General features: G+C 51.5%; 3 protein-coding genes across 3 annotated transcripts; 2 read left to right on the top strand and 1 right to left on the bottom strand.

The window, feature by feature from the left end:
- Positions 1-427: 427 nt before the first annotated feature.
- EDD37DRAFT_275048 (uncharacterized protein) lies at positions 428-1506 on the top strand. Its single transcript, XM_062811003.1, has one exon. It carries the CDS (start codon positions 640-642, stop codon positions 1489-1491), a length of 852 nt encoding a protein of 283 aa, XP_062673655.1. The 5' UTR covers positions 428-639; the 3' UTR covers positions 1492-1506.
- Positions 1507-2528: 1022 nt separating this feature from the next.
- On the top strand, positions 2529-4711 carry EDD37DRAFT_275034 (maltose permease). Its single transcript, XM_062811002.1, has 2 exons — positions 2529-3372; positions 3429-4711. The coding sequence occupies exons 1-2, from the start codon at positions 2665-2667 to the stop codon at positions 4563-4565; spliced, it is 1845 nt and encodes a 614-aa protein (XP_062673654.1). The 5' UTR covers positions 2529-2664; the 3' UTR covers positions 4566-4711.
- Positions 4712-5823: 1112 nt separating this feature from the next.
- Positions 5824-9220, bottom strand: EDD37DRAFT_274859 (fungal-specific transcription factor domain-containing protein). The gene is made up of 2 exons (XM_062811001.1): positions 8313-9220; positions 5824-8260 (listed from the first exon to the last, which is right to left on the bottom strand). Exons 1-2 carry the CDS (start codon positions 9079-9081, stop codon positions 6066-6068), a joined length of 2964 nt encoding a protein of 987 aa, XP_062673653.1. The 5' UTR covers positions 9082-9220; the 3' UTR covers positions 5824-6065.
- Between the last annotated feature and the right edge of the window lie 3626 nt (positions 9221-12846).

Genomic DNA, 12846 nt, shown 5'->3' with positions numbered 1-12846 from the left:
GCTATGGCGACTCGATGGACCGCTGCTCAGCTTGCGAAACTGCAGCCAGGAAGCCAGCTCGCCCCCAGGACTTGGTCACTGTGATGGGTTTCTCGCTGCCGTTAATCAATCAGACTTGGCACAACAGTCGCCATGCTCTTGCGGACGAAGTCGGATACCTATCTCGAACCTGGCGTAGATGCATGACTTCAGCTGTCCGCATCTGCAAGCGCTGATGTATGCAACCTCGTTGCTTCGGTCGATATGTCCATCGCTAGGGGTTGCCGCTGAAAAGAATAGTCCGATAAGCTTGCAAAAGGTGGCATGAATTGCTCAATCCGTCTTGCTCTGGCTCTGCCCGACTGTGTGTCTTTGGCTTGCTCGGCTACAGGTCACAAGGTCAAGAACCATGGGAAAGTGTTGCAATTGTACCGTTACTTGACAAGTCAGCTTAGCCACTGGAATGTCTGTAATGACTGCTGACTCATATGGATCGGTATGAAACTATAAGTATGGCATCTTCCTCCTCGAAGAATACCATGCAAGAAATCGATCGAACAGTCCTCAAAGCCTCAAGAAAGTCCTTGTTTCATATCATTATCACGGCTCACACTTCAAAGGATCACTTCACTATCTTACAGCTAACGTTTGCTCACCACAATGGCACTCAAATTCCAACCTGCTCGGCAGATCGATGGGCAAAGTACGAGCACTCCGGCTTTGGTCGCGCACGGTACCAAGTTGGACATGGTGTACTCCGACTCACACAGCTCACAGATGTGGTTTACAGCATCGAAAAACAGATTCGACGGCTGGGACTGGTTGAAAGCTCAGCAGATACCAGGTCAACACACATCGATCCCCGCTCTGACTGTGTTCAACGATACATTGTTCATGGTGTACAGTGACGCAAACAGTAGCCAGCTCTGGGTATCTTATTTTGATGATCCCGAATGGTCAGATGCACAGCAGATTCCTGGACAAGGGACCAGTGTTCCCGCTATCGTCGCTTACCAAGATTACTTGTTCCTGGTGTACACGGACAGCAGTAGTTCTCAATTATGGCAGAGCCAAGGAGTCCAAAATGATGATGGTTCCATGAAATGGTCCAACACAAAGCACATCGAGGGGCAGCACACCAGTATCCCCGCGATCACGGTCTTCAATGGCCGCGTGTTGATGGTATACTCAGATGCCAATAGTGCTCAACTCTGGACCACCCAGTACGATGGGACAAATTGGTCCACGCCTTCGCAAATTCCAGGGCAGAGTACATCCGTTCCGGCACTCACCGTCGTGAAAGAATACGTCGTTATGGTATACAGTGGTGCTCATGACTCACAATTTTGGGTCACAATATCTCTTGACGGGGTCAATTGGCAAAACCCCAGGCAAATCGATGGCCAGCACGGATCTATTCCGGCTCTCGCTACACTGGAAGACACTGTCTGGATGACATATTCGGATGCAAATTCGTCTCAGCTCTGGGTGACCAGCGCCCAGCTGGCATGACTGACAGCAGAGCGCATCCTTTGGCCTCGCTCATGTGGAGGCAGAGTCGAACCTGGGCCAGTAGGTTGTCAAGACGGGGTGCTCTGTGGGCAACAAATACCACCTGGACTGTGACGGAACGAGGAATGGTGGAATAATAGCGGGTAAGATCGGTCGTTCAGACAGCCCCTGTCTCTCACTCAGTCGGTTGTCACTGCTCCGGTATAGCGCTCCCTCCAGCGAAGGAACAAGGATGGCAAGGCTGCACATTCATGGGTTACAAAGATACTTTTCACATGTCCCCAGCAATAACCAAGTAGTAATCGTGCTTCAATCATTGTTCTCGTCTTCATAACAGCATGACAGTACGACTAAAGAGGTAACTACGGTATGTGCTGAGTGGTGGAATGAAAGTGTCTTTTCGGATTCCCAAGGTTGGGAGTATGCGATGTCTGTGGTATGACCATGTCCAATGCCACACTTGAGGCTTCCTCACCAGAGGACTCATTCAGCACCCCCATGGCCATGGCCTTACATATCCCATCCGCCCGCCCACCTCGCTCGCTCGTCCTCCAATGTACTGCGTATCACATTTCAGCGACGCAGTTGGCTCCTGACCACTACATATTATTTCTGCGGCATTACTCCGTACATTCCTCTCATCCTCGGCAAATCTTACGCACACTCACAACGCCACGCCAGCTTGGGCTTACGGCATGTCTGCTATTCCTCCATTTGCGGGGGCGGCGACCCCAACAATCGGATGAGGGCACTACCACTCATGGGTCAAAAGGATTGATCATAAACTTCCCTCCACACCCCGGACAATATTTACCTCCAATCACTGATCTTGGATGGAATCAGTCTGGCCGTCTACCTAGGTCTACCACGGCCAAATATTCGGGGCTTCTGTTCAACTGACGGTGTGGCTTGTCCATAGTCTGGAGGGGTGGCCTACCACTCCGGTCTCCCCTCCTAGCCCAAGCATGAGATGGTCGAGCTCTTTTCCTCTACGAAGCTGCCTTCTCTTTTCTTCGGCAGGGATGCTTCTCTTAGCGTCCATTCGCTCCGCTACATACTCTCAACGTACATACCTGTCACGACTTGTGCGTCTCGATGCTGGTCGACAGCAAACGTGCAGGGCGCCTTTGAGACGGACGAAGCAACTACCTAGAGTTGTTCACCTCGACGGCAATGAGTGATGCGACCGAGACCAATTCCAGTCATGGTGCGGCCGAGCAGCGCAGACCCTCACTCAACAAGCCGCATCCCTCTGAATTCCTCGAATTCGTCACGATCCCCAACGCGAGTCCGCATCGCCTACAGCCTTTAAAGGCCGATGCCGACCAGACCCTCAATAGGAATTCCATTCGGAGTCCTGTCAATATCACTCATTCTGACGATGACATATTCGCTGGTATCTCTGCGGCCATACCAACCCTGCGCCAATTCTCCGTCGACGCCCGTGCGGCCACAAAAGCAGAGCATCGGATGACTTTCATAAACGGAGTGCAACTGTATCCAAGAGCGCTCGGCTTCTCTGTCTTGCTCAGCATGACCATAGTGATGGAGGGTTTCGATCTCACCTTGATCAATAGCTTTTATGCTTTCCCAGTCTTCCGTCGCTCTTACGGCGCCGCTGTTCACCCGGGTACCACACAACAGACAGATTATCAGATATCACCGGCGTGGCAATCCGGCCTTACCAATGCTGCTGTCGCCGGCGAAATCCTGGGACTGCTATTCAATGGCTTTCTGACCGACAGGTTCGGCTACCACAAAACAATGGTGGGCACATTGATTTGGATGTCTCTCTTTGTCTTCCTTGCATTCTTCGCTGTGAACATTAGGATGTTGCTTGCCGCTCAAATTCTCTGTGGCCTGCCTTGGGGAATCTTTCAGGTTCGAACGCCCCAGACATGATACGACAGAAATCTGGAACTAACGTGCCGTCGCAGACACTCTCGACGACATACGCTGCCGAAGTCATGCCAGTCGCGCTAAGGGCCTACCTGACCAGCAATGTCAACCTATGCTGGCTCATTGGGCAGATTCTGGGGGTCTCGGTCATTCGAGGCCTGGTCCACAACACCTCAGAGTGGTCTTACCGCATCCCCTTTGGGCTGGAATGGGCATTTGCGGTGCCAATCCTTATTGGTGTCTTCTTTGCGCCCGAGAGCCCGTGGTGGCTGGTAAGACATGGGAAGATTGCCGAGGCGAAGAACTCACTTTTGCGGCTGACCACGAAAAGAGCCGACGCGGACTTCAATGCAGATGAAACACTTGCCATGATGCAGCACACGAATGAAGTGGAAAAGTATCTTAGCGGTGGCGGTGTCTCCTACCTTGACTGCTTCAAGGGGACGGATCTCCGGCGCACAGAAATCTGCTGCATGGTATGGGTGACCCAGGCCTTGTGTGGAAGCGCCATGACAGGATATGCGGCATACTTCTACGAACAGGCGGGCTTCAACACGGCAAACAGCTTCACACTGGCAGTCGGAATGTACGCCGGTGCAATTTGCGCCGGCATCCTGTCGTGGGTCGGGATGCGACGGTTCGGTCGACGAAGCCTGTATCTCGGAGGTCTGGTTATCTCACTCATCATTCTTACCGCGACCGGGATCGTGGGCAGTCTACCAGAGACCAACACCACGTCCTGGACGCTAGGTTCATTACTCATTGTCCTGACGTTCGTTTACGATTTCACCGTCGGGCCAGTATGCTACGTGCTTGTCGCCGAGATCCCGTCCACGAGACTGCGCGTCAAGACCGTCGTCCTCGCTCGCGTCGCCTACAACATCGTCAGCCTAGTCACGAATGTCATCACGCCTCGGATGCTGAACCCCGCTGCGTGGGACTGGAAAGGCAAGTCGTGCTTTTTGTTTGCCGGCACGACGCTCGTATGTTTAGTATGGTGTTGGTTTCGATTACCTGAGCCCTTTGGCTTGACGTACATGGAATTGGATATTCTGTTTGAGAAAAAGGCAAAGGCCCGCAAATTCAAGGAGTTCCAAGCCAATCTTGCGCAGACAGGGTATTTCAGTCTGACAGTCGGCAGGAACGACAGTACTGCGTGGAGGATGCCGCGATGAGACTTTCCGTTCCTGCTTGTCACTACGATCTTCCTGTAGAAGAAAAAGACCCATCTACTCGGACTTTGCTTTTGACCGCCTTCCTCAACGAAGGCTTTTGCGTGTCGTGTACATAACAGCGATCGTCAGGGGCAAATCGTGAAACACACAATCGCGAATCGATGGCTCGTTTCTTCACGTGGCAGACACCCAGTGAGGTTTTCCGTCCGTACCTGCATACGTTGTCGTTCTGAGACATCAGAAAAGGCCAAGGACAAATGCGCGTACACATTTATGAGCCAATCTTGATGTCTTACACGATCTGAGGTGGAGTGACCGAGCTGCACAGGACTGGACTTGACATGAACCATTGAACCCCTTTTCTCGGAGGGCGTACGTACGCAACGCGCGAAGTGGATGCGCCACGCAAGAACAAAGCATACAGAGTAGAACCATGTTTGAACCTAAATTGAACGTTCGCGTTGAATCCAACCATAATGCGTGCCGTGCACAGCATTTCATCGAAGATTTGGCGAAGTAGCGGCCGAAGAATGTACGTGAGTAAGGGATCTGTACAGGTTGCTACTTCGCAATCAAGATTCGCGAAGGATCTCATGATCCTGAACCCCTGACTCGTCACACACGAGGCTGAACGAGGCTGCGTGTGGATACTGGGAATTGGAGCATCTCTCCTGAATATCTGTGGGTCGTAGTTGAGGAGTATACCACAAGGATGTAGTGTGTATACAAGCAATTCGTATTGGATACTACCATGAGAAAGAGATCTTTGTAATTTGTAAAATGTGTAATAGCCATATTGATTGCGTTAGCCTCAATTTTTCTTTTGCTTCTATCTATGTGAAAGTTAAACTCAAGTTTTGGTGGTTTTGGTGACAGCGAATGTATCAGTAAGCATGCAAAGATGATACTGTGTCTCGCCTCCACGCCAGCAATCAGCAGCTCAACCATGTGCCGTAAAATCAATGTTTTCGTCCCCTGCTGGAGTAATTTTGTCGCCCGTGAACATACCCAGTTCATCGAAGGTGCAATGCAAACCCGATGTCGGTGATGGAGTGCAAAACCCCGTCACCCAAACCCCGAACGCAGCCCATGCATAAAAACGATAACACAATCAATAAACCTGCCTCCGTTCAAGTCAACAGCAAGCATTCACGATCTTTCCCGAGCCGCCTTTTCGTACCCATAAGTCACTGACCGCCGTCCGGTGCGAGGAACTTTGCCACCATAAGAAAACCACCCCTCATGTTGTCGAAGCAAACAATACGATATCAGTCGTCCACCCCAATGCAGGAATTAAGTAGAGTCCCACCGTCTATGTTCAAGTAATGCGTGACCACGACGATCATCAGCAAAGCCAGTCCGTGAAATGTACGGGCCCACCATGAAAATGCAAAAAAAGACGCGCCATTCCATGCAAAGATATAATGTTTTTCGGGAGCTCTTGCCGCATTGTGACACTGGATCTCGGGTCAACGACCGTCGCTCCACAGAGTTCCAGTATCAATGATAAGCAGGTTGAGAATGTTCAATAGTCGGTACAAAACCGTCGGAAATCATGTGCAAAGGTCGAAACAGCTTCCTCATGTCCAGCACTTGGGTTGCCGTGGCATGTTGGTCTTCAATGTCAGCGACGCTTCCTGGGTCTTCGCCTCTTCTAGCACCATCACTTCGACTCCATTCTCGTGCCTTTTTGAGACCATGAAGAGTTTGCTGCAGTCGGCTGTCGGCGGGCAATTGCCAATCGTGCAGCCGGTTAGGTTGCATGAAAGCACGTGCGAGCCAGTAGAAATGTACGCCATCACGACAAAAGCCCACCCGCTTTGGAGTCTGTTGAGTGCCATCGTCTGTCGGGTACTGCAAGGCGAGATCGGCGTCCCACGACTGTTTCCAACGGTCCAGGGCCATGTTGATTGAGTTGTACATGCTTGCAGTCTGGCTTGTTGATGGATTGTTGAAGGAGTGCTGACGCTGGATCTGCCATATTTCAACGTGAAGTGCGTGAATCAGAATAAACTTGGAGTAGATGTTGGTGGTCCTTGGCTGCATGAGCACCGACATGCTATGTAGAGCACTCATTGCATGATGGGTCTCCAATTGCTTCAGCCGCTGTGATCCAGTAAGATTGATCCTTGACTGTGCCACAGGACCTCGAAGACCCAAAGCTTGCGCACAAGACTCTGCATCCGGAGCGTCCCAGGCAGCATCGTCACAAGGGAGCGGTAACTTGATTTCAGCCGAAGAAAATTGCGGAGACTCGTTGAAATAGATACACATGGCGGCGTCCCAGAGAAAGACCATGAACATTAGTCTGGACCGCTTTTCCTGTTCTATCCACGACCGCCAGTCCCAACGCGAAGGGTCGGCTTCTTCACCGGGTTGAAGGCTGTGGAGATAGCTGTAACCGACCGGGTCTTCTGAACCAGCCAGAGTCAACATGTCGAATTGTCGGACCAGGTACATGACTCTTTTACTTTCAGCACGCGCAAGAGCTCGCTCATCAGGACCACCATGCCAGACGAGCAGAGTTTGAAGTATTGTTAGCGCCAGCAGCTCTTCGTATTCTATTTTGGACGGTGAAAAGTGCGGTTGTGGGATCCCTAGCTCCAAGTTTTTGAGGATTTTTGAGGTTCGTTCGATGCCACTTCTTACAAGTTGCATCAGCAGCCGCACCTGATCTTGAGAAACGTGATCAGAATACACTGCGCCGCTGCAGATAATGACGAGGACGAGGCCGTCGTAGGCGGTAGCAAAATCAAACGTCGGTACATGCAGCCATGGGAAATGGCCAAGGAAATTCGGGAATAGATCGAGAAAGTGTTGTATGGCATCGACGGTCAGGCAGGATTGGACATCGAGGTTATTTTGTTGCTCTTGGAGCGATTCCTGTATTCCACCAGGGAAAACAAACGTTAATAAGGCGTTCACCTTGGCTTGGAACACATCTTGCTGAGATGCATGCAGGTTCCAGAGAGGGGGGCCAAGCGTACCGTCAGCTCCAAGGCTCGTAGAGGGAATGTAATAACCATTCGATCCACCTTCATGAGATTCATACTCCTTTTTCACGTCACCCTGTGACTGATCGTAACCTCCAAACATGGGGTTCATGTATCCCTCATTGCCACCGGGTTGAAACATGTGGTTCCACTCATCTCCCATGTGGTGCGTGCCAGGCATGACGTTGCGCTTGTCGTCCCCTCCGCCGGGCTGCATGCCGAAGTGATCTGGGGGTGTAGATGTCGAGTGATACATCATCTGGTTGTTTCTAGAGTTGTGCATGGACCATGAGTTATTGGCGTTGGGGTCCATACCGCCAGGTCCAGAGGCGCCTTGCATGGGCTGTCCCTGGCGTTGCATGTCACCCTGGCCGTTGGACTGCATACCGTACGACATACCTGGCGCTGGAGCAGTGGTTGTTGGTGCGGAGGTGCTCGGCATAGCAGCTGTGGTGTAGGGAGGGTTGTTCATGACACCACTGGTAGGTGTGGTTGCGCTTGCTGGCGACTGGTTCGCAGCAGCGGCGGCTTTGGCAGCAGCTTGCTGGGACTTCTTCAGATGAGCGGCCGGATTGGAAAGATGGCTTGCTCCGGTGGGATTGCCGCGACGGACCGAGCACTTTTGGAAGTGTCGCTTGAGAATGTCGCTCCGAGAGAACGTATCATTGCAAAGAACACACATGTATGGTCGGTCACCGGTGTCTGGATACAAAGTTAGCTTAGTCATGCGGGTGGAACCAGGAGGAGCTCATACGTCTCAACATGTGGCGCTTCAAGTGTTTTGCGTGGAGATAAGTCTTTGTGCAATTGGGACAAGGGAATTTGCCGTCAGCGTCCTTTTGAGGCACCGCGTTGCTCTTGGGAGAGCCATTAACTCCATTAGCCATGACTGGAGGACGTCCGGGCGCACTGGGCAAGATGCCTCTCCGACCTTGAGATCCCACAACGTGTGTTCTTGTGGGGTCACGACCAACGTCAGTCGCCATACTCGGCATGCTCTCAGCACCGGACCATGGCTGCTGACGGTTGTCGGGTTGAGGATAGCCAGGTGCGAGAGAGTCAAGGTTCGGCCGAGGTGGAGCAGGAGCCAGAGGCTGAGGATAGTTCTGACGAGCGGGTTGCTGCTGTTGCTGATAACCTTGATGCGCCGGCTGCTGTTGCTGCTGCTGCGGTGGTGGGGCCTGTTGTTGCGACTGGTGAGGCGATGGCAACATGGACGTGGGGGGCAAGCCGCCCATAGATCCTTGCTGGGTCATTTGGGGATTGTATCTATTGTCAGGAGCAGGTGATGGAATCGGCGCAGTTGATGGAGCAGATGTGTACCGCGGCAGATCGTTGCGATACTGCTGAGGCATATAGTTTTGGTTTGCAGGTGGAAGCTGCGAGTAGTTGATCGGCGGCAGATGGGTGTTGTTCTGGTACTGGGGCATGTAGCCTGATGCCATACTATTGGGATTGTATCCGGCCTGCGGTGTTCCAATACCGGACGAGGTTGTCCTTGACAAAGACTGCCTAGGGTCCATAACCAGTGATGATAGCTCTTTGTGGAGTCGCGGACCTCAATCGACCATTGGACGACCAAGAGAAGCGACAGAGATGATTATGAGTATGGTCTTTTGTATGGATCTCGACCGATGAGGAGCGGGTCGATGGTGTTGGTAGTGATAAGATGGTCTCACAGTAAGGACAGGACAGGTTGAAATTTTTCGGTAAAGGTTTGGCAGCGAAGCGGAAGCAATGGGCGTCTGCAAGGTGCACAGCCAAAGCCACGGATTAGCAAATGGTCTAGCTTCTGCAATGAATGGTTCGCAGTTCTCTTTCCAAGACACGCGACAGGTGGTTGCGGCTGAGGCTGAGGGAAGGATATTGCAGGGTACTGGGTGAGATAGTGGAGGAAGAAGAGGGGTGGATGCGTGGGAAGGTGTTGGTTGTGTGTGCCACTGTTTTTTCTAAACGCGCAAAGAGAACCAGTATAGATGAGGGTCACTGACTGGGTCCTGTTTTTAGCCTGTCCGACACTCGTATGTAGGTGGTTAGGGGAAAGGTCGACCTGCTGGGTCCTGACGCGGGAGGTGGGAAGGTTTTGTCTTGGGTAGAGGTGAATTATGGGTTGGGGGTCGAGGGTGGGTGGACTCTTTTGGATGTGGGCTGGCTGCGGTTGATGGTTATTACTGCCGGTCCGGAAAGGCTGATGATTTGATGAGTGGTGATGATATTTACCGGTTACTCTCGATAGTGAGAGGGATTTTTCGCGCTTAGAGTCCCGAAGAAGGATGAAAGAGGAAAGAAAGAGATTTCTGGTTGAGACAACAGAAAAAAGGGCTTCTCCGATCTGAATTGCTACCAAGCAGAAGAAGAGTAGGAGAAAGAGATTTGATTCGGGGAAATCAAGAGCGAGTTCACGAACCAACGGAGGGTAACTCTCTTTCCAGTCGCTGATGATGATTTCAGGCAGGAAAGACGAGGGAAAAAAGAGACGGCGCAAGGCGAGAGACAGCCTTTGGCTTTGGCTTTTGCACCGTGACAGTCAGTGCGTCGGCCGCTGTGACGGTAGGAATCCACCTTTAGGTGCCCACCCTTGTCGAAAATCGTCCAACCATGCCTAGGGCCCATAATTTGTCGATCGGGAGGGCGCTGGTGGCGCTGCCAAGGGGCCAAGATGCACACGTAGACCCCTGCCAGAACCAAACACCTACGCAACCGCGCTCAACCCAGAGCCCGGCAGATACACGGATTGTGACCCTCCTTTTTCCTGTTATTGTGTGGATATGGTATCTCGAGTCAAGACTCAACAACGGAGGTACATGGTCCAGGCTGACCATATCACGCCTTGTACAAATCTCGAAAAGTAATCCGAGTGGCAACATGCAGATGCAACTATCTAATCTTTTCCACGAGTCAAGCAATGACGACGAGGCGAGAAGAATAGCCTACGCACCCCAGGAATCCATGTGTGTATGTCGACTGTCATGACGGGCGGCGGCCACCAAAGAAAGGTAAAACTCTGCAACGTAACTTGGATGGGCGGCCAGCCGACCGACCGAACGGACTCGGAGCCAACGACAGCTGAAAGCCAAATTGGGTAAATTTTCTGAATCATGTCAGTACCGGTATTCACCGTTGACAGAAAGCCAGATCAAGTCGAGTCAGACATATCGTCCGATTACTATGATCATGTTTCTGTTGAATGTTTCCTCAGCAGAACAATCCTCCTAGACGCATGTCTTCTACTGACGCGTGGTTCTATGCACAACAGACCTCGCGGCGTCCAAGACCATACAATGGCACAGTTCTGATCAAGTGAGATGTGTGCAAAAAAGGCTTTTGCCGCCGGAAAAAGAAGACTAGTCGGATGCGAGAAGGAGTACGTCGTAGTAAGGAATAAGCAGGGATTAGTAGTTTTCTGAAACCACTGAAAGACTAATGGAAAATTTACAAAGACACAGGATAATCAGGCCATGTACATTGCCCATCGATCTTGCTTTGTTTGAACGAGTCAGGGGAAGACAGTACCTGGTCGAGAATCTCAGCGTATTAGTTTTGCTGTTGATGAAAGCTGAACCCCTGAAAAAACAAAGTCGAGCACCCGAATTGGTGGTTTCAAATTCAACAGACATCTGATCTACAACGAATACTTCCTTCTGGCCGCAGTTCACCGCAGTCTACGCGATCCTCGCGGAGTATTTCTTCAAGGCTTGTGACAGTGGAGTCCTTCTCCGGAACTGCAAGGCTGCGAGTCGGAAGGCGAGACCTTGGCCTCTGGGACTCTGGGAGACGTGTTTCACTTGGAGCACAAACCGACGCGTGACCGTTACTGAAATGACCTTGTTGGTCTCACTGCACGTGCCTGAATCACGGTACTTGCCACGAATGATTTACAGGTCTGGTAAGAATTGATCAAAGCAAGCGAATTTCAAAGAAGTTCGATAGCCCCATTGTTGTTGTTCTAGGGGATGTCCGGTTCATCTCGGTTGCTGCAAAAAGAGATGGAAATGACAAACAAATCATACGAGGCTGCCCAAAGGAGCAATACCGCCGTGGGGTCTTCCGTACCAGGTATGTTGTCTTTCAATTGAGATCAGTTGCCGCCACCCCCGATACCGAAGCTCACCCGCCACAGGCTGCGTGAGATGATAACTTGGATGCAACCTGACTCAGACCGAGCCATTGGTTTCTAACCGTTCCGAAACTAGAAGGAATTAAAAAATGCCTTTTTCTTATTTCTGTTGGTCAACTTGGCCACGTATCGTTCCCCGAGACGAGACCGATGCGCGTCTGCTGCGCTGACCGGACACTAATCGTCATGATTTAGTCAGTCTCCTAGGCCCAAGACGGACATCTTCGCAGCACGTCAATTTCGAACCGAACTGCACTCTGGAAACTTACGAGACCTCCATGTGACGGTGATCTTTTATGTTGCGTTGCATGCGCCCCGGCCATGCACAAATGTGTTGCACATATGAACGAGGCTCGACGTTGTTATGCTTCTTGCCTTTGAAGCCTGCCATCTCTTTACCACAGGAAACCGGCCTGGCTACGCGGCAGTAATCTCTACTCCTTCCGGCAAGCGTACAGTGAGGCACTGTCGGCTTCCAGTCATGAAATCATGAGTCGTGACCGGGTGCCCAACGAAATCCCCCGGATTCATAATTCAGAGCTCCCAACATTCGTTGCTTCGTCGGCCCGGGTTCAAGCAGAAGCAGGTAATGATCATCAGCCCCAATGCACACTGTGCGTCTATCATTTCTTTGGTCGCCTGAAGCATCCATTGGGGTCAAGGACCTGCTTGCATAATAATGGTGGCATGGGTGTGTGTAGCAGAGACCTCTATGCATCGAAATGATGGATAGAGGTGGTACATGTCGGTGAAGAGAGATATGGACTCCAACCCACGTTAGGTACCAGCTCCGCTATTTCCACGTGTTGGGCGGTGCACAAACTGCAAGGCACTGTCCGTGGCTCCCTTTTTGACAGACCCGCCAACTGACGCCCGTGGAATACCGAATACGAGGTTCAGGAATTTTTTTAAGTCACGGAGGACCACATCACAACTAACGTTAAGGCACGTGGATGCTTTTCTGAACCACCATAACGATCGAGTGCATTGTTCAGTATGTGTTACACAAGGAGCGCCCGTTGAGTCGCCCAAATGAAGGTATTTGCAAGACTAACAGGTAATCATAAGACAGCCGGATATCCACGGCGGATATACGCGGTCTTACAGATACAGTCTTTCCATCATGCCATGCTCGAGCTTGAAAGGAAGGTTGAATCAAAGAACTCGAGGC

The sequence above is a fragment of the Exophiala viscosa genome, assembly GCF_022695815.1.
Source record: "Exophiala viscosa unplaced genomic scaffold EDD37scaffold_2, whole genome shotgun sequence".
Classification (NCBI taxonomy): Eukaryota; Fungi; Ascomycota; class Eurotiomycetes; order Chaetothyriales; family Herpotrichiellaceae; genus Exophiala; species Exophiala viscosa.
This window is presented reverse-complemented; position numbering and strand designations above follow the sequence as displayed.